We start from the raw sequence: 20,269 nt of genomic DNA on the forward strand, positions 1-20,269 counted from the left end.
TGCTTGCAAAATGTCAAATACACAGAACTTTAAAATCTACCAAAAATTATGTCATATTTTTAAAAATTCTCTGATTCAATGGCCCGGTACCAGGATAGTTAACATTTTAGGATTTACAGAATTTTGCAGTATCTATATAACTATACCTGGAGAAAGAATGTCTATTTCTACAAGCTTCGCCATCCAGCTCTTGAAAACACCTCTTGGTAACATCACATTTACTCCACAGGTACATCGACTGCACACTTGAACACATGAATGCATGCAGTAAGGAAGAGAGTTTCAATTACCTGCTGATGAGCACTGCGCGAGCTGTCAGGTATGCTGAGTGTCTCTAGCATTTAAATGTGTTTTGGGTATAAAATGGGCCCTAAAAGCAAGTCAGATGCTCTACCTGGTATTAACTGGAGTAACAAGTTCTTTTTGGGACAGTCTACCAGTTTTTTTTAAAGTATGCATAAATATGGCTACATATATTGTACTTTTAAGCCAATTTTACATGACACTTCATATACCAAACAAACTCTAGAACTAAACTCTTAAATCAAATGCAATTCTACAATATAGCTGTTTCAACAGAATAACAAAGTAAATATAAAATAATTTTGCATTAATCATTTTGGAGTCAAATAGAAGACAATAAAAAACAAAAATCTCTACAACACTGATTTATTTAAACTAAAAGTTTAAACTTTTGTTGGGGGGGCGAGAGGCAAAACAACAACTTGACCATTTGGAGAATCCAGCTGAAGATTCATGGTCTTAAGTCTAACAGCGAGAGAAGTTAATTTCCAAAGCATCGCCTGCCATGTTCATTAAAAAGAACTAGACAGTATCAACGGAAGGCAGTTACTACATTTGCCTGAACAAGAATTATAATTATAAAATTAATTAAAAAGGACAAAAGAGAGACCATCCAAAAATTATAATACAAAATTATTCTAAAACAATTCTGTAAATTTGAAAACCCCAAAACAAATTATGAGTGAACTCCTTCAAGAGATCAAGTCTAATGAAGAAAAACATATTTACGTGACTCCAGAGATTAGCAATCATGATCTTTACTTGGAAGAAAAGTTTTATTGCCTTAACTTCCTTTTATGAATGAAAACCAGATCTAAAAAAGAACCAGGACTGTTAGCTTAGCATTTTTTGTTTAGTCTGAAAATCTCTTTTTAAAAAGGCAACATTTTCCTCCTCATCCGGCACCTTCCTCATAACTAGGACTAAACTTTACCAGAGGCAGTTTCTTCAGAAAAAGTCAACAGTCCATACACAAGATACAGAATTTCCTTAGAGATTATCTGGCAATAGAACATAACAATAATAACCAAATAAATTTAATACAAAGAAACAATGTTGTAACTTCAAGTAAATTGCTTTTCGATAAATCTCTTTCTTTTTCTGATTATATACTGGATGACTTTCATTCTGAAACCTGAGGATAAAGTGGGACCCCCCATCGAAACCAGGCCCTACAGACAACAGGACGCTGAGAGCAGTGGTTTAGCAAAAGTAAACTCAACACAGTTAAAATTGGGAAAATTTTAATAAGCATCAAATGTACTTGAACATTGATAACTGAAATACTGAAAATGACATTTTAAATATTTTTTTCAGAACAGGTTAGTGATTTTCTCTTTCCTGGGCGACATGGAGATCCAACCATGAGCATTACTGTGACCAGTCCAGGTCACTGTGATCTTATTAATGCTAACACCTAAACAGGTGTTCACAGCTCACATCTACAATGAGGCAGACTATGAACTCTGTATCGCTGAATCTGAGCACAAAGTCCATGAGAATAGAAAGGAATGTCAAATGTTTGAAGTGCAAACTCATAAACTCTACATTGAGATCGCTTTTTTGCTTGAGGTGCAGCTGACTTCATAACGGCAATTTTTCCTTCCTAATTACTTGGAAAAATATTTCTGCAATAAGTCTTGTGTCTTCTTGACTATGACCGGGTTGTTAAGAAAGATTATCAGCTCTGCGGTTAGTTTCCCCACAGTTGATAAAAATCTATCAAAAACATCATAATAATTTAAGGAAAAGTTGTTCTCAAAGCTGCAGGAACAGGACAGCGACAGTACTCCTGTCTGCACAAGCACAAACACTCAAGCTGATCATACTGCAGCTAACTCCAATATGGTAGTCAAAGTTCTACAACAATGAACAAAAGATACATCATTCCTTCCATTGCTCCAGATAAATGTCAGGTCTGCATGAGAGTTGCACTGTAGCCGTTTCCTGGTCCGATTTCAGAGTTCAAAGTCCTTTTTGTGTGTTTGGCCCAATGATGTCCACATCCGAGAATTAGTTCAAAAAACAGAAATTAGGGCAAAGACTCCGTATAACAAAGCACAAGGATATGCTACTAGAAGTTGCTGTCCTTCCATGGCTAATGCAGAAATAAAAATTTTGGAAGCAGAAAAACTACACCATCCAATAATTCCAGCAGTGAGAATGATTCCTACCATCCCTCTGTAACCAACAAGGAAAAATGGGGGGGAGGGAGACAGAAGAGATTAGTTATGTAAGAATATATTATAATAAGCAATTTTAAAATAAAGCATTTTAAATCCACATGTAGACATCTGCAGAAATAATCAAGATTCCCCCAATATTCAAATGTACTACTTCACAGTGAATTCAAAGATGATGAACTAACCATGTGATAAAGAGCTCACTACAATACATTTTGCTCCGTTTAGCACCGGGTTCCTCAACCTTGGCACTGTTGACTTTGGGTTGAACGTACTTTTGCTGTGAGGGCTGTTCTGTGCATTTTGTGGACATTCAGTAGCATCTTTGGCCTCTAGCTGTAAGTTACCAGTAGCACCCTGTCCCCCACTGTTGTGACAACCAAAATTGTCTCTGGGTATTGCCAAAAGCCCCCTGAAAGCAAAGTTTGCCCTGGTTGGGAAACACTGTTTAGTAGAAAATATCTTCTTTAGAATTAAATATAAATATATCAATCTCAACAAATGAGAGTGAAACCATTTCTATACTGAGAATCTGAAGTGTTTTTACCCAAAGCAACACTGTAAAGCCATCACCTTGCCAAATCTCAGTATCAAATACAATAGTTGACATGTGCTCATCTTTTAAAGCTCTGTTTAACTTTGTAAGCATATAATATTTACATTAACAATTACCACTGTTTAATTATTAACAGACACTGGGAAGTGAATACAAAACTAGTGAAATTCTTTAAAACAGGTAAAAGCAGATGGAATAAAAGATTCTAAAATTCATTCTCAGTTCTACTGTTCATCAATGAAAAACCTGTAGCAGAGGCCTCAGTCACAGAAGCACCATCCAACGCTTGCTGAATTAGAGACTTATCTCAAAGTGATGGTGAAGTAAATCCTATTACACAGAATCAGTCAATCAACACCCAAATAAAGACTGGTACTTACTGCAAAGAAAATATCACTGCAAAGCTGGAAAGCAGGATCATGGGAAGAAGACAGTATCCAAGGACACTTGCCACACACCCAAATGAAACGCCTGTCATACTCATTAAGTTTAATAAACAAAACATTCCTAGACATCCAATTGCACTGATCCCATATACATAGCCAAACTGGATTTTGCCAGCCTATGGATAAAGAAAAGATTACAAGTTAAAGGGCAAAAGAAAAAAAAATGTTATTTTTTACCATTTCACCTAAAATGGTACATGTAGAAAATATTCAATTGTGAGCATCCAAATCTACAGAAGTATTTCTTTATGCAGACAATGAAAGCCTCAAACAGATCGGCTTTTACATCTTAAAAAGTTTAAAGTATCCACCTCCCAACACACAGATACTTGTTTTTCATTTTCCAGTTAGTATTTGAGGTTGGCATAAAATTCAACAAACATGCAAATTATGGTACAATACTAGATTTCTAAAAAGACACCTGAGTTTGAGCATGTGGAAGTTTGAAAGGGCTCCGCTGAGTTCACTGATGAATTCACTCATGCAGTAATAATAAACCCTCACACCTGAACAGTGTTTCAAAATTTTCAAAGTGTTCTCACATAACCTGCCTTGCTTAATCTCCAAAACAATCTGTTAGGTGAAAATCACAGAATTATGTATCAGAGATCAAGGATGGAGCAGGAGGACTGAGTTCATGCCCAGCTTTGTCAACCAAAAAACTACATCATCCATTCATCACAGCATTTATCTCTTCTAATTCAGACACATTAGATAAAATAAAATATTAATAATTATCTTTACAAATTTCATTTTCAATATGTTTTAACATTCTTAGAGAGATGGGAGATAAAGACTAAAACCTCTTGTTCTTTAAGATTTCCCTTTATTAAAAGATAAAATAACAAAAATAACCGCCAGCACCACGAGTAAAAACTAGCCAAGGTCTAGAGATTAAAAAAAAAAAGAGCAATCAGCTAAAAAATTTTATCAATCTCTGAGAAGTGAGAGGGATTCTGAGGAAGGAACAAAACCACACATATTATTCATTTATTATTTTTTGTTTTTCCCTAATAATTGGACAACTTACTGGAATAAATGATTTCTCAATTGTGGGAGACGGGCTGTAGGCTGGTGGGGTCGTTGTAGCCTTTCCCACTCTTTTAATACTAAGATCTTTTCAACACTAAGCTTTTCCCCACACTTGACTGTTACATGATGTAGGGTGGTACACTCTTATGAGGAATCCAATCTATGCCTCAGATGAGTGGCTTTGTATCAGAGACTTCCCTATTTGTATACTGGATTAAAGGATTTAATTGTCTATGCTATATAACAGGGGTTGGGAACCTATGGCTCGCGAGCCAGATGTGGCTCTTTTGATGGCTGCATCTGGCTCGCAGACAAATCTTTAATAAAAAAAATAATAACGTTAAAAATATAAAACATTCTCATGTATTACAATCCTTTCACTTCCTACCGCTCCTGTTCATGGTTGCGGGTGGCTGGAGCCAATCACAGCTGTCCTCCGGACAACACCAAATTTTTACTGGATAATGCGTAACATACAAGAGCATTGTATGGCTCTCACCGAAATACATTTTAAAATATGTGGCGTTCATGGCTCTCTCAGCCAAAAAGGTTCCTGACCCCTGCTATATAATAAAGCAAAGACTGGAGCTCGCTCTCTCTGATCTTGCCATCCGCATTGAAGAGGTTTCCCGATCCCATCCTCTTTTCTCGGTGAGTCTATTTTCTTAATTCTGCACTGTTCTCCCTCAGGACCCAGAATTACTAGCAGCGCTGATAATTATCAATGGAGACGTGATGAATAAGTATAAATTCAAGCAACTCAATACTATTCAAAACACATCAAACACTTGATGTATAACAATTGCAAAAAGGCCTGACCAGGTGGTGGCGCAGTGGATAGAGTGTTGACCTGGGACGCTGAGGAACCAGGTTCCAAACCCTGCGGTCACAGGCTCATCCGGCTAGAGCATGAGCTCATGAGCTTGAGTCCAGGGTTTGGGGTTGCCGGCTTGAGCATGAGATCATAGATATGACCCATGGTCACTGACTTGAGCCCAAGGTCGCTGGCTTGAGTAAGGGGTCAATGGCTCGGCTGGAGCCCCCTGGTTAAGGCACATATGAGAAGCAATCAATGAACAACTAAGGTGCCGCAACCATGAGTTGATGCTTCTCATCTCTCTCCCTTCCTTTCTGTCCCTATCTGTTCATCTCTTTATCTCTCTCCCTCACTAAAAAAGAAAAAACGACTCTAGTAGAACACTTAACGACTGTTCTTCACTCTTACACTGAGAGCTGCAGCTACATCTTACCAGTAACAGCGTGGCACCAAAAGCGAGGCAGAACACCATGGGTCCCGCCAGGTCCGTCTCGTTCATGATGCTGCCATCTGCGACTTTTAATGGATGTAGCACTGTGAGTGTTTTCTGCCAGATGTGGTCAAAATTGATACCTAATTCTGAAGGAAGAGAAGATCAGGACATCAATTAGGATTTATGATATACAGTTAGATTACCAGAATCTGTCAGAACAGGAGATAGAATGAAACACTAAGCATCAGAAGAGGATCCAGTGATACCAGATGATATTATTTAGGTGAGTCCTCAATACCAGTCTTTACTGATTGTGGTGCTTATCCTACAAATACCCAATTTCTGGTTTTGTGCTGGAAAGAGTATGAATATGATGAAACAGGCATTCTCAACTATGACTGCATAGCAAAAACTATATGACATGGTGTCTTTTACTTAGGACTTCAGGAACACGTGAGGCCTCATAAACCAGTATACAAAACTATGTCTGCATGCATACGTGTGCCATTTCTGACGAGCGTATTCATGGCTGTCACTATACTTTCAAAGGGTATCCAATCCCAACCCACACTGTCAAAGAAAATGTCCAGAACTACTGTGTTATGGGTTCTGGGATACAACTTGAAAACCACCATACTTTTCAGTGATGTTACCAGTTCTGCCTGCTTACTTCCATGAAGAATAATCAATACTATGCCATTTCCTTTTATATCCTCCACAGGCAGAACTGAACCAATATGAAGTCAAAGTCGATGGTAATATATTGACATACTTTATAAAGATATATTCAAAATCTGGTCCTTTAATGAGGTTTCATATATAACTTGTTCAAAATGGGTCAGTTAGTAGAAACTTTTTTTCTAAAAAATTATTCTTTCAAAGGGAAGGACAACTTCTCCAAATTAAGATTTATTTTCACTAATCAGCTGGATAATATAAAGTACTATCAAGGGTTGCAACCAACCTGACCTTCTAATAAAGGCGGCTCATCCTCAAAGTTGTTTCCATAGAACGGCTGAGGTGTACTTGGACTATAGGCCTGAGTTGGCTGGTAAATCTGCCCGGTGTATGGCTGCTGTGGCTGCATCATGTCCGGAGGGACAAACCGGCCTTGCTGCGAGTAGTCATAGCCAGCATACTGTCTGGGAATCAAATCAGTTACATTTCCCACATTACATCACTCAGAACAGTTAATATCCTTGACAGGGAATCTTAGTCATGCAATTCCTAGGATATCTACTTCGCAAATTTTAATAAATGAAGGTTAAAATGATTAATAAGATCAAGCTGATTACTGACAGTAAGTTGTCTCTTTTATAGAGAAGCTTCCTGATAAGGCAACACTCACTTATGCAGCACATAAGCACTTTACAAACTAACTTTTCAACATTAGCTCAATAAATGAAAACTTTAAAAATTTTGTATATTTTATTATAAAGATAGCTGTGGAACGAAATTCATTTCTAAAGCCATGAATGAAAACAGATGACAGACTTTGTACTACATGTTATGTAATTTTCCTTTGTAATCTGGATCTCCACCGAATAAAAAATCATTCTTCTTTACTCTTTGTAGTATGTTATTCTTTGCAAGCTGCTAAATCTTTTTCAGAACAACCATCAGTTTCAAACCAGAGTGGAAAAATCAAACTGTTTCTTTGTTTTATTTAAAACATTATTAGTACAACTTGCATTTGAACTGTGCTTTTAATATTTCAAAGTAGTTGAATACCTATTGTTTTGTTTGGTACATGCTATATTAGCAAGTCCTGTATTTTAGAGGGAGAAACCTTACCATGGTTATGTTAGTGAGGAAAACAATATGGAACAGAAGAATATTGAGGCAATAGTTTTAAGCAACTGTTTTACAATGATCTGGGGGGTGTGTGTGGCTTATCCATCAATGGGACTAATTTAATTACACAGTCAGAAATACTGAAGTAAAATAATTATTTAAAAATCAAGACATTTTAAAAAAAGAGACCTGAAAAGCTGTAGAAATCCTTTAGTCCAATTACCTTTTAAAAATTTACAGTTCCCTTTTGATAAATATAAAAATCTAATGACCTCTATAAATATTAGTTGAAATTTTAAAATTAAACCTAACTTTTAAATAGACATCTTGATTAAAAGCAAACTAAAGCAATGTACAATTTTTAACTACACACAGCCATTTGGAAATTCCAGTGGGATTCTTGAGACTCACCTCACTAGTCCAATACATGCTGAAAAACAAGATGCTATTTATTTTTCTGGTTATATAAAAATATAGAATTTACTGCAGCATTATTTTAACAGTAAATGATAGAACTAAACAATATAAGTAGCTATCAGTATATATGTTGTGATTAGGGCATAAATTACTATGCACCTATAAAAGAAATAAGGCAGTTGCTCCTGGCTGGTTGGCTCAGTGGTAGAGCATCAGTCTGGCATGTGGAAGTCCCAGGTTGGATTCCCAGTCAAGGCACACAGGAGAAGCACTCATCTGCTTCTCAACCCCTCCCCATCTTGCTTCTCTCTTCTTTCTCTCTCTGCCCCCCTCCTGCAGACATGGCTCGATTGGAGAGAGTTGGCCCAGGTGCTAGGGATGGCTCCATGGCCTCTGCCTCAGGCACTAAGAAGAGCTCTGTTGCTGAGCAATGGAACAATACCCCAGATGGGCACAGCATCACCCCTTAGTGGGCTTGCCAGGTAGGTCCTGGTTAGAGCACATGCAGAAGTCTGTCTCTGCCTCTCCTCCTCTCACTGAATTAAAAAAAAAAAAATGAGGCAGTTGCATATGTACTGATAAGGAACGTTAATCAAGAAATATTCAGTGGGAAGGAAAGAAACAATGTTCAGAATAGTATATACCATGTGTACCCATCCTAACTCTGCTTTTCAGAATATATCCGCATCTATGTATGTGTTTAAGTATCTTTATTTCTGTATGTGTGTGTGTATAAATATATAGGTAAAGGAACCTGGAAACAGAGAAACAGAAGACTTATTTAAAGCATTGTTTACAGTTCCCTTTTGATAAATATTGTTTATTGACATTCTAAAATGTTATACAGAATATATAGGTTTATATGATCTAAGGAAAATTTCCAAAAACATAACCTTTTTAATATTACTTTGTAATGCACTTTTATAAGTGTTTAATGTGATTATCTCATATTCACTACAACTCTAAGAAATTAATTTTTTCATCCTCCCCATTATGAAGATGTGGAGACTGAGATGTGGATTAAAATGATTTGCCCATGTGGTAGCAGGATTCAAAACTAGACTTTCTAACTCTTAACAATCATAATAAAAATCCCTCCCAAATCCTAGCATACAGAGACAGTTATAATAATTTATCTTTACATGCACTTCCCCAGTCAGAGTGGAATATAAATATGGTGATTTCTATTTACGTACACACATATAGACACCCCCCACAGGGACAGCTGGTTGAACTAAGACAAGAATTTACATTTTCTGATTTAGTACAATATGTTACTGTGTTCATTACTGTTAGAATGTACCATAAATCCACATCTGAGTTTATGAAATAGTTAGAAAAGCTCCTTATGAAGGTTCCTACAATCTGCATAAACAGACTATATTTTATTCTAACACATACAGGGAACGGATAAATGTGAAATGTATATGCAATAGAAAAACCAAAAAGAATGGTATAGACTAGTGGTTCTCAAATCTTTGATCTTAAGGACCCCCCCCCCCCCACATTCAAGTCTTAAAATTTAGTACTGAGAGCCTAAAGGCTGTTTTATGTAGGTTATACCTATAAATATTTATCATATTAGAAATTAAAACTGAGAAATGTCTAATATATTTATTAATTTATTTAAAGTAACAATAAATCTATTATATGTTAGCATAAATACTTATGAAAAAATTACTGAGTAAAGTGGTACTGATAATCTCAAAAACAAAATATGGTTTAATAGAAGACAGCTAAAAAGTTTTCTATCTGCTTCTGCATTCAATCTGTTGTGCTATATTGTTTTAGTTGAAGTATCTGAAGAAATCTAGTGTTGCAAACTTGCAGTTGGAAAAAAGTAGTTTTTAAGAACCTTCTATATTATCTAGAATATTGCTTTTGATACATCAAAACTCAAAGCAAGGTAGTTTTTTTTTTAACAGACAATTTACTATTTTACATTTACACTTGACTTTTTTTTTTATTTATTTTTTATTCATTTTTAGAGAGGAGAGTGACAGAGAAGGAGAGAGAGGAGAGAGAGACAGAGAGAGAGAAGGGGGTTGGAGCTGGAAGCATCAACTCCCATATGTGCCTTGACCAGGCAAGCCCAAGGTTTCAAACCAGTGACCTCAGCATTTCCAGGTCGATGCTTTATCCACTGCGCCACCACAGGTCAGGCCAAGCAAGGTAGATTTTTAAATTTAAGTTGCAACATGGAAACTCAAACAACACTAATAAACTTTTCATACTCTACTGCATCAGAATACATCAATCTGTCTTGCACTTTGAAAGGATTCTTTTTTTATTCATGTATGGCAGGGGTCCCCAAACTACGGGCCCGAGGGCGACATGTGGCCCCCTGAGGCCATTTATCCGGCCCTCGCAGCACTTCCGGAAGGGGCACCTCTTTCATTGGTGGTCAGTGAGAGGAGCATAGTTCCCATTGAAATACTGGTCAGTTTTTTTATTTAAATTTACTTGTTCTTTATTTTAAATATTGTATTTGTTCCCGTTTTGTTTTTTACTTTAAAATAAGATATGTGCAGTGTGCATAGGGATTTGCTCATAGTTTTTTTTTTTATAGTCTGGCCCTCCAACGGCCTGAGGGACAGTGAACTGGCCCCCTGTGTAAAAAGTTTGGGGACCCCTGATGTATGGTTTTGTAACATTATGTACTGGCCATTTAGAAAATATTGGTATGAGTTATTCAGATATTCCAAATACTAACATTTAATATAAAATATACAGGGTGGGTAAAAGTAGGTTTTTCATATGAAAAATAATACAATAAATAATTAATAATACAAAGAATAAGCTGTTTTGCATACACACAACTATAAGCCTACTTTGCCCCACCCTTACATAACATAAATATAAAAATCACATTTGTTGTTGTCACCAGAGATCTCTATAAAAAAATGGTTAATCACTGGGAAGCTGACAAGTTCACGGTGATGGATACAAGCTTTCCAAAATCCTAATTTTTGCCTGAAAACACTAATTTGATCACTGGCCACATATACTGTCAATTATTTTCCTGGAGTAACAGGCTCACTTCATTCATTTTTGAGAAAATACCTGGCAAAACATCACTTCTGAATAACCATAGTTTCTCTCTCAGTTGTTCTGTCCAAAAAAAAATGGGTTTCACGGAAAAATGGCTTACTCAGTTTGAGACTCAAATTGCACAGGGGCTTTTTCTAGAGATAATCATCGTACTTCCAGGTGAAATGGAAGTGCTTTCTGACTGTTTCCCATTTTATCACACCGAATATTTTAAAAATATGTGTACTCAAGGGTCAAGATACAATAAAACTGTAATTCTTACTGCTTCATCAAGGACACCCTGAAACAAAATTGGTTCCCCTACCAAGTGTGTGGCAATGAAGAATGAAATGATTACTAGAATAATTTGATGCCATTGTCTTAATTCACATTTGGATACCAGCGGTTTTACCAAGCATTGTTTTTGCAACATCAGTGCAAAAGTCAACACACCTATATAAAGCTATATAATGCCTTAGTATTGTTACAAAAATAGTTTTGACCTTAAAGACTCTCTGAAAGGTCTCAAGGACCCATCTGGGTCCGCAGTCCATATTTCAGAACACTGATATAAACCCATAAATTTCATGGAAGGAAGAGAAATACTGCAAACAAATGGCAGCTTCAAAGACGCACTAACCATTTTTTCTTCAAGGTTCAAGGTGAGAATGACAATACCATGGAATTCTATTACTTTACTTTGCTGGCAAGACCTGGTCAGAAAAATTCCCGACTCACTTCTGCTAGCTTTAATCTATAACATAGTATGGTAGACATGATCTTTGTAGACTAAATCAACACTTGTAGAGCAAGAAAAGCAACAGACAGTAAACCTACTTTGGCACTCATAATCATCAGCAAAGACAAAGCCTCTTAGCATACTGGGTTGGCTACGTAAGCTCATGAAAATCCAAATATAGTCCATAAAGGTATTATTGGTTAGGTCAAAAATAAGTAATACCAGCTTTCAATACTTAAAAAGAGATGTATGGGATTACTGTATGTCTTATAGGCATATCTAGAATGTAGTGTGGGTCTTGTCCAAATATAACATTCATAAAACTCAATAGATGAAGATCAAATAGCCTTTGATTTATTGTTTTTTATTTACTGATTTTATGTGACTATATGAAAGTTATTTATAAAGTTCCAACAGAGTAAACTATGAAAAATGTTAAAGCTGACTTCATAGGAAAAATACTAAAAACTATGGACTAATAAGTAAAACTTGAAGACAATCCAAGTCATACACTATTCAAATTTATATTTTCATCAATAGATAAAAGTTATCAGCTGATCTTTATTACCAAGTTAGCACAACAAACAAAATATTTGATAAACTGAGATGGACATATAGAAATAGAAAAGGACAGTGGTCTTTTTTTTTTTTTTGTAAAGCTAAGAAATGCAGTTATTATTGCTAATACATCAAGATTCTTGTTTTCCCAGGCACATCACCTACAAACTCATATCCATTAACTGGCATTGATGAGTGTATAAGCACTTGGAACAAAACTTCTTTACTAGTACTGAAGCAATAGTTACTGGTACATAATTCGGTTGGAACAGATTTGTGAGAAGAGTTAGCAACAGAATACTTAAACAACTGCTCTGGAAAACTGAAATGAGATAAATGGAATGAATGATAAGTTACACCTTTAAGTGATGCAAACATCAATAGGATAGGGAAAAAAGGCAGAGACAGTGGAATAATTCTGCCAAGACTGCCAAGTCCAAACATCAATACAGGGTAGGACAAAAGTAGGTTCACAGTGTATGTATGCAAAATAATATAAAAATACAGTGTGTCCATAAAGTCATGGTGCACTTTTGACCGGTCACAGGAAAGCAACAAAAGACGATAAAAATGTGAAATCTGCACCAAATAAAAGGAAAACCCTCCCAGTTTCTGTAGGATGATGTGGCAGCATGTGCACATGCACAGATGATGACATAACACCGTGTACACAGCGGAACAGCCCACGGCCATGCCAGTCGAGATGTGGACGGTACAGAGGAAAGTTCAGTGTGTTCTGCGGCTCCCTAAATTCAAATCCGTGACCAAAGTGCGACGCGAATATCAGCGTGTTTATAACGAAGCGCCACCACATAGGAATAACATTACTCGGTGGGATAAGCAGTTGAAAGAAACCGGCAGTTTTGTGGAGAAACCCCGTTCTGGTAGGCCATCAGTCAGTGACGAGTCTGTAGAGGCTACACGGGATAGCTACCTAAGGAGCCCTAAAAAGTCTGTGCGTGAGCCCACATCGAACTGCACTGAATAGATATGAAACTGGGAGAGTTTTCCTTTTATTTGGTGCAGATTTCACATTTCTATCGTCTTTGTTGCTTTCCTGTGACCAGTCAAAAGTGCACCATAACTTTATGGACACACTGTATTTGTAATAATTTATAATGTAATAAACTATAGTACAAGAATAAACTCTTGCATACTCACAACTGTAAACCTACTTTTGTCTTACCCTATATAATTTGGTTAAAAATAGACCTGTATACGGAGTAGGTTTTCCAAAGCCCCATGGCTGCAGTATGGCTAATCTTATATTTATTTGCCTTCTCATACACAGAATAAGCACAAATATACATAATTAGGTAAGTAAACTAGTAAAAATTTCTCAATGTTATTTTTCCAATTCTGCCCAATTCACTGAGCAAAGAAATAAATCCTCAATGATATATACTGAGAATTTAACAGAAAAAAAAGCAATTCCTAAAGAATTTTTTGCATGCTCACTCTCATTATGGGTTCACTGTCTTAAGTTTTAGGGAATAGGGGAAAAAATATATCAAAATAGGTCCTAGCCGGTGGTTCTGTGGATAGAGCATCAGCCCAGCATATGGATCCAGGGTTTGATTCCTGATTAGGACACACAGAAGAAGCAACCATCTGCTTCTCCCTTCTTCCCTCTCCCGCTTCTCTACCTCTTCCCTTCCTATAGCCGGTAGCTTGACTGGTAGCATAGCCCCAGGCACTGAGGATAGCTCAGTTGGAGTGCATCAGCCTCAGGCACTAAAAAATAGCTTGGTACTCAAGCACTGGCCTCATATGCGGTTGTGAGGTGCATGTGGGAGTCTGCCTCACTATCTCCCCTCCTCTCACCTAAAAAAGTTATATATATCAAAATAAGCAGATTCAAGAGGTCTGATTGTAAAAAATATAACCTATCCAAGACAGACCAGAATATAGGACATTTGATTTTTGCTTTGTTTTTTAAATTCTTGGGCATTCCCATTCAGATTTATTAACTCAAACATGTTCTAATACTCAATGTCTCTATCAGAATGACTATATACATAATTTCTCCTTTCCCTCATTCTGGGTTAGTCTGCATGAGGTTTTTAATTCATGGCTTACAGATGAACATAGATGACACATGAACTGTCTGAAGTCACATGCACATTTATATGGATATTTGCATATATGCACATATTTCTCAGAAATAGGCCCATAGTTTTCATTAGATTCTTAAAGGAATCCTGGACCATCTGAAAAAGGTTAAGTAACTCTGGTATAGGAAATTCCTTCACTAGTCAGGAGGCTGGTAAGATTATCTTTAAGGTCCTAAGCAACTAAGAATATGATGTCCTAGAGGAGGTTGATAAAGCCTTCAGTTAGTGTATTCTTGCCATAAATACTAGGAATTATTAAAAATCAATTTTTTAACAGTTCAAGGCTGAAAGGCTTTGAGTCCCCCTCTTCAAAATGCAACTGGCAACTTCTGTGTACTGACAAACTTTTTGTCTAAGTAATAATAAAATGGACTATCAACCACTATGAAAATCACCTGATGATTCATAACAGGAAGCTGACACTGTTAAATCCTGTCACTAACATTTTCAATTAATGTTGATAAAGTCTGAAAGTTGGACTATCTTAACTACTAAAGAAGCCATGAAAAGATATTCATTTTTAAGTGGTCCTGTGGACCAAATAGCCTATCTCCTAGGCCCCTGGACTCCTATCCATATCTTAAATTATGTTCAAATACTGTTACTAAAAAGGGTGCTTCAACAATCTACGTTTCCACCCACATCACATCTGAAGATTTTGCAGAAGGTACCAAACTCTAAACAGAGCAACCTCTCCAAACCCAAACCAGTTCACAGCTCTCTCCCGAGGGAGGAAGATCATGAAAAATCACATTCCTGATCAGCAGGGGCATGTTCACAACATTCAGTTTGAGGCAGAATCAACCATTCTGGCACCCGCTTTCACTGCAGCCTTCAGTAAATAAACTGCCAAAGCTGAGAAGTTACTTGCTATAGGGTCCTCCAGATCCTCCGTAATCGTAGGACTGTTGTGACTGGTCATCGATGCTGTAACTCGTCTGGTAGAAATCCGTGTTTAAGTTCTCAAAGCCCGACATTGCAAATGATCTGTAGCAGAAGACAAATAGCAGAGACCGATTCACCCAAGAGCCTCCGGAATTCGTCCCAGGCACTCTGCTTAAGCAAATGGCCCCAAAAGGCAGCAAAGCTTCTGAAATGTTGGGAAGCAGCATTTGGAGGGTGGGTCGGGGGAGCGGGGTACAGGGGTTGCTAAGGAAACGTCTGGTCTCGAAGTCAAGGCCTGGGAAGGCACCTCCACTTCAAGGAACTGAGGAGCCTTGGGCTAGGGGCGGGGTCATGGGGGAGTGGCAGTGGATTCACCGGGTCTAAAATGACAACAACGATGATTTTTTGCATCTCGGGGCTGGGATTTACAACGACAACGCGGTTGTCACTTTGCAAAATACGGCCTGGGCCTCTGCCAGGAAAGTACAGGCTCCTGAGAGGCCGCGCCTTTGGTGCAGGGGCCGCGTCACGGCAAGGGTCTGGAAGGGAGCGCGGGTCTGAGGACAGGACCCGGCGCGGCGCCGAAAGGCGGCAACAAGCCGCGCTGCACAGGTGCGGGGGGAAGCTGGACGCGGTGCCACGGGCCTGGGACACTCACCAAACGCGGCGGCGGCGGCGACGGCGGCAGTAGCTCCTGCAGCGCCAGATAACACCGGAGTTCAGCTTGAGATCCTGAACAGGCACCGTTGCTACGTGTCACAGGCCAAGGAACTGCTTCCGGCGCACGCCCCGCCTGCGCAGGCGTGTTGGCCGATTTTGAGTTCCTGGGTGGGACACCGATGAGGGTGGGGCATGTGCAGTATCGACCAATGGGAAGAGGAGGAATACTTCCGGTAGACGTTAGCAGTGGAGGCAGAAAGGCGCAGGCGCAGCCGCTGTTAATCGCTCTTTTAGGGGAGTAGAATTCCTGAGTATTGGAGTTTGGTGGAAAGGGTAGAACCGTTGCAGTGCAACGGATGGAGCCTGTGTCCTACCCACTAACTTCAGAGCCTCGGTCTCACTGGACTTGCTGTGCTAACTGCTGGAGATACTATGGTGACTACCGGCTAGAATCTAGCCGCTAGATGGTACAGTTGCTCACCTGGCGTGGTGAGGAAGGGGATAGTCAGACACAAATACATGTAAAATTGTTATTAATATTATTATGTGCTTCACAATTCTTTGAAAGGCTGTAATAGTCATCTTGGAATAAGAGCCGCTATGAGAAGGTGGTGGTGATCCAAAGGGTGACTAGGAGGTAATTAGGGAAAAGGGAAGGAGAAAGGAGAAGAGCATGGATATTTTAGGCAGAGACAGCAGCCTGTGCAAGGCCTGGGATTAGGGACAATGCGGTGTAAAGAAAGGTGTAAAGAAAGGCTCTTATGGTCCAAATGATTCTTTGTTGCAGGGGGCTGCCCTCTGCACTGTGGGATGTTTAGCAGCATCCCTGACCTCTACCCAGTAGGTGCCATAGTACACCCACCCCCAACCCCACCTACTTTGTCACAACAATTCTCTGGCCATTGCAAAATGTCTCTTGGGTAACTTCGGAGTTTGGAAATCGTTGGTCTAAATGAAGCCACGGTGATTGGAGCAGCAAGTGAGGGGAGCCACGTAGGAGTTGAGACTAGAGCTACAGGCAAGGGCCAGGATAGAGGGTCTTGTTGGGGTCTGGTGTTGGTTCTGAAAGAAAAGGGAAACTACTGAATATTATGAACTAATGAGTGGCATAGATTATTTCTTTAAAAAACAAAAAAAACAAAAAAAAAATGCTGGCTGCTATATTAAATCACTTTCTCAAAGTGGAGAAATCCTGACTACTCTAACTCCAAATGCCATGGTATTAACCAATGACCAAGAACTGTCTTCAGGACTTAATTTTTTTTTAGATAGATAGAGGAAGGAAGAGAGACAGAGACAGAAAAGAGAAAAACATCAACTTGCTGTTCCACTGATTTACTGTTCCACCCATTCATGCCCTCATTGATTGATTCTTGTATGTGCCCTGACTGGGGATGGAACCTGCAAACTCGGCAATTTGGGAACAACTGAGCTACAAGGCCAGGACCTTTCGGGATGCGTAGTACTGAAATTTATACTGTGAGCCACTGCATTGTGTACTGGGACCAGAATTCTGACAAAAAGAAGCCAGGCCACTGCTCTGGGACCAGTTTCCAAAGAAATAATAAGATATTTTTGATTAAAATGAAACAAGTAAAACAAACAAACAAACACATTCCCCTCCAAACAAAAATAATAACAGCAAAAGAACAGAAACCAAAATGCCAAGGACTGTACTCTAGAGAGGAACAGGCAGCTACCTTCTGAGGTTTCCTACTCCATCAGGTAATTTCTGAAATTTCTCATTGAACTATTTAGTTTACCACCTTTTACAAATCATTTGAAAGTTTATTGATGTAAGTACCATCTGCATAACTCGAGGGGCACTGACCATATAGCCTGACTGGCTGGAGATAGCCCAGCATGGTTTTCCCAGCATATTATTAATACTGCCCCCTTTTCACTCTCAAAAATATCCCAACATATCTATTGAAAAATCATATGATTGTACTTCTTAAACTACATTACCTATAAAGCTGAGTTTCTAGTTATCAACAATATGCAATAACCTATCACTTTATCTCTTTATCTACTTATTGTTGTAATCTTATCACTGAAAAATTCTAGTCTCTTTTGTTTCTTCTGATGTTTCCATTTTTTCTTATCCAAAGAGACAGTACTCTCAAATTTGAACAAAGTACAAGAATCTGACGATTAAAGTGGAATAAGTCAGACAGAGAAAGACAAATACCATATGACTTCACTTGCATGCAGGATCCAAAGAACAGAGTAAATGAACAAAACAGAAACAGACTTTCAGATACAGAGAACAAACTGATGGTTGCCAGAGGGGAGGACTGTTGGGAGGCTGGGTGAAAAAGGTGAAGGGAGTGAGAAGTACAGATTGGTAGTTACAAAATAGTCATGCGCATGTAAAGTACAGCATAGGGAATAGAATCAATATTATACTAATATATATGGTTCCTGGTGGGTGCTTGAAATATTGAGGGGATTGGATTACTTTATAAATTACTGTATATGGTTCTCTAACCACTACACTGTACATCTGAAAATAATATAAAATATTATTGAATGTCAACTGTAATTGAAACATAAAATTAGAAAAGAATATGAACATTAATAATCACCTGCTTAGAAATGAATTGTTGTTTATAGATAATTAAATTCTGCTTCTGTCTGTGAAAGCAATTACCATATTTATTGGATTTTTTCCTCTCCCACCCCAACCCCAAAAGAGAAGCAAGTAAGAAAATTGAGTTACATGATTAAATCTTCCATATTGTCTGACTTGGAAACATAAGCCAAAGTATCCTGCAGAAGCTCCTCGGGGATTTTGAGACCAGCAGTCAATTTCACAGCTAGTCAGGTAGGCCTTTCCTTTTGGAAACTTTGGTGTTGACCTCCCGCCTCAGGACAGGTTACAGTGAGTTTCAGTAAAGGACACTGGAGTGCTTGGTAAATGTGCTGACCTCTGATAGAGTCACTGAGCTGGCTTCATTGGGAGTAGAAACCTCAACCAGGTCAGCGGATGATGGAGCATGAAGTGTCCTTGTAACAGCTGTCCAGTTCTTCCCTGGAGCCTCCTGTGTCAATTACACAGAAGAAGTAGTATCTTTTAATTAGTCTGACAGTCATGCTAGTATGTATCCTAAAAGTTCAACACACTTAACACATAACACACACAATAACTCCATTTATTTTAGGATGGCAGTGAAATTGTACTTAAATATCTTAGAGTTGCCTTCTTTTCCCTCTGTTTTATAAAAATATGTCATGGGGAATTGTGCCAGAAAATTATGGTTTTCAAGCCATAATTTCCCCCTCCTTTCAGCTATATCCACCCAATAAGGTAGGGATTTGGCAACTGTGAGCGTATCATGCCAAGTTCCACAATGAAACCTGATAATTATTGTAAAAACCGGTGTAAGTGCCAAAGATATCTTTTCACTACCCCGGGTTTATTAATCATGTAACCCCATATCCCAAATATGACAAATATATTTCTCCAAAATTATGTTTTATCCCTTACAAAAAACATTTCTTCATCAAATTCTGCCTTTGTTATTTCAATTATTTTACTTTAAACAATAAATGATTGTTTTGGAAAGACAAATTTACCCATAGCAAAATTGGATGCTTTTGAACAGAATTGGTTTTTAAAAGGCAAAGAAATTTAACCCCAATTTAATAATTATTCTTGGGACTTTGACTTCCATGTTGCAAATGCTTCATGCAGTTACAAAAAAAATCTTTTTGATAGTTTTTAAAGCAATACTATAAGTATTTTATTGTACAGATCACAAATCATCTAAATAACAATATATATATATTTATTTCTGATGTTAGGTGAATGAATACTGTGGTTTGGAATAAGAATTTCAATGACAATACTGGACGTTTTCTATCTCAAATAACTTAGGAGGGGAGCTAATGTGAAAAACAGCATCAGAGGATGTGCTCTGGTGATAGCAGAGCATCATGTGCCAAAGATGCAAGTGAAGCATCTGAAATACACGTAGTGTGCTCACTGTGCGCCAGCCACTGCTCTAAGCACTTTGCACCTTGGAACTAAATTACTTTTCCTAACAACCCAATAAGGTAGGCCCTATATCTTTAACACATGATGAAACTGAGAACAGAGTAGTTAAATAACTTGTCACACATCATTAGGCTTGGAAATGGTAGACCTGAGGTTTGAACCCAGACAGTCTGGCTCCCAAATCCTTGTGGTAAACTACTAGGCTGTATTATTATTGTATTACATAATATAAAAATGGAAAAAGGCAATATTTCTGATGAATATATTACTTTACCTAACATGTGATTATATTTTTATTATAT

The 20,269-nt window shown here is 38.0% G+C and overlaps 1 protein-coding gene across 1 annotated transcript; it reads right to left on the reverse strand.

Moving 5' to 3' along the window:
* Positions 1 to 1,530: 1,530 nt before the first annotated feature.
* YIPF5 (Yip1 domain family member 5) lies at positions 1,531 to 16,096 on the reverse strand. The gene is made up of 6 exons (XM_066342543.1): positions 15,966 to 16,096; positions 15,290 to 15,409; positions 6,740 to 6,912; positions 5,771 to 5,916; positions 3,423 to 3,604; positions 1,531 to 2,484 (listed from the first exon to the last, which is right to left on the reverse strand). The coding sequence occupies exons 2-6, from the start codon at positions 15,397 to 15,399 to the stop codon at positions 2,322 to 2,324; spliced, it is 774 nt and encodes a 257-aa protein (XP_066198640.1). The 5' UTR covers positions 15,400 to 15,409; positions 15,966 to 16,096; the 3' UTR covers positions 1,531 to 2,321.
* Between the last annotated feature and the right edge of the window lie 4,173 nt (positions 16,097 to 20,269).

Source organism: Saccopteryx leptura, chromosome 6 (genome assembly GCF_036850995.1).
Source record: "Saccopteryx leptura isolate mSacLep1 chromosome 6, mSacLep1_pri_phased_curated, whole genome shotgun sequence".
Lineage (NCBI taxonomy): Eukaryota > Metazoa > Chordata > Mammalia > Chiroptera > Emballonuridae > Saccopteryx > Saccopteryx leptura.

Coding starts and splice junctions, on each gene's coding strand:
- YIPF5 (XM_066342543.1), bottom strand. CDS start 15,399: ATGTCGGGCTTTGAGAACTTAAACACGGATTTCTACCAGACGAGTTAC. Junction 6,913..15,289: donor TCTGGAGGACCCTATAGCAA/GTAACTTCTCAG, acceptor TTTGATTCCCAG/ACAGTATGCTGGCTATGACT. Junction 5,917..6,739: donor TGAGCCGCCTTTATTAGAAG/GTCAGGTTGGTT, acceptor CTCTTCCTTCAG/AATTAGGTATCAATTTTGAC.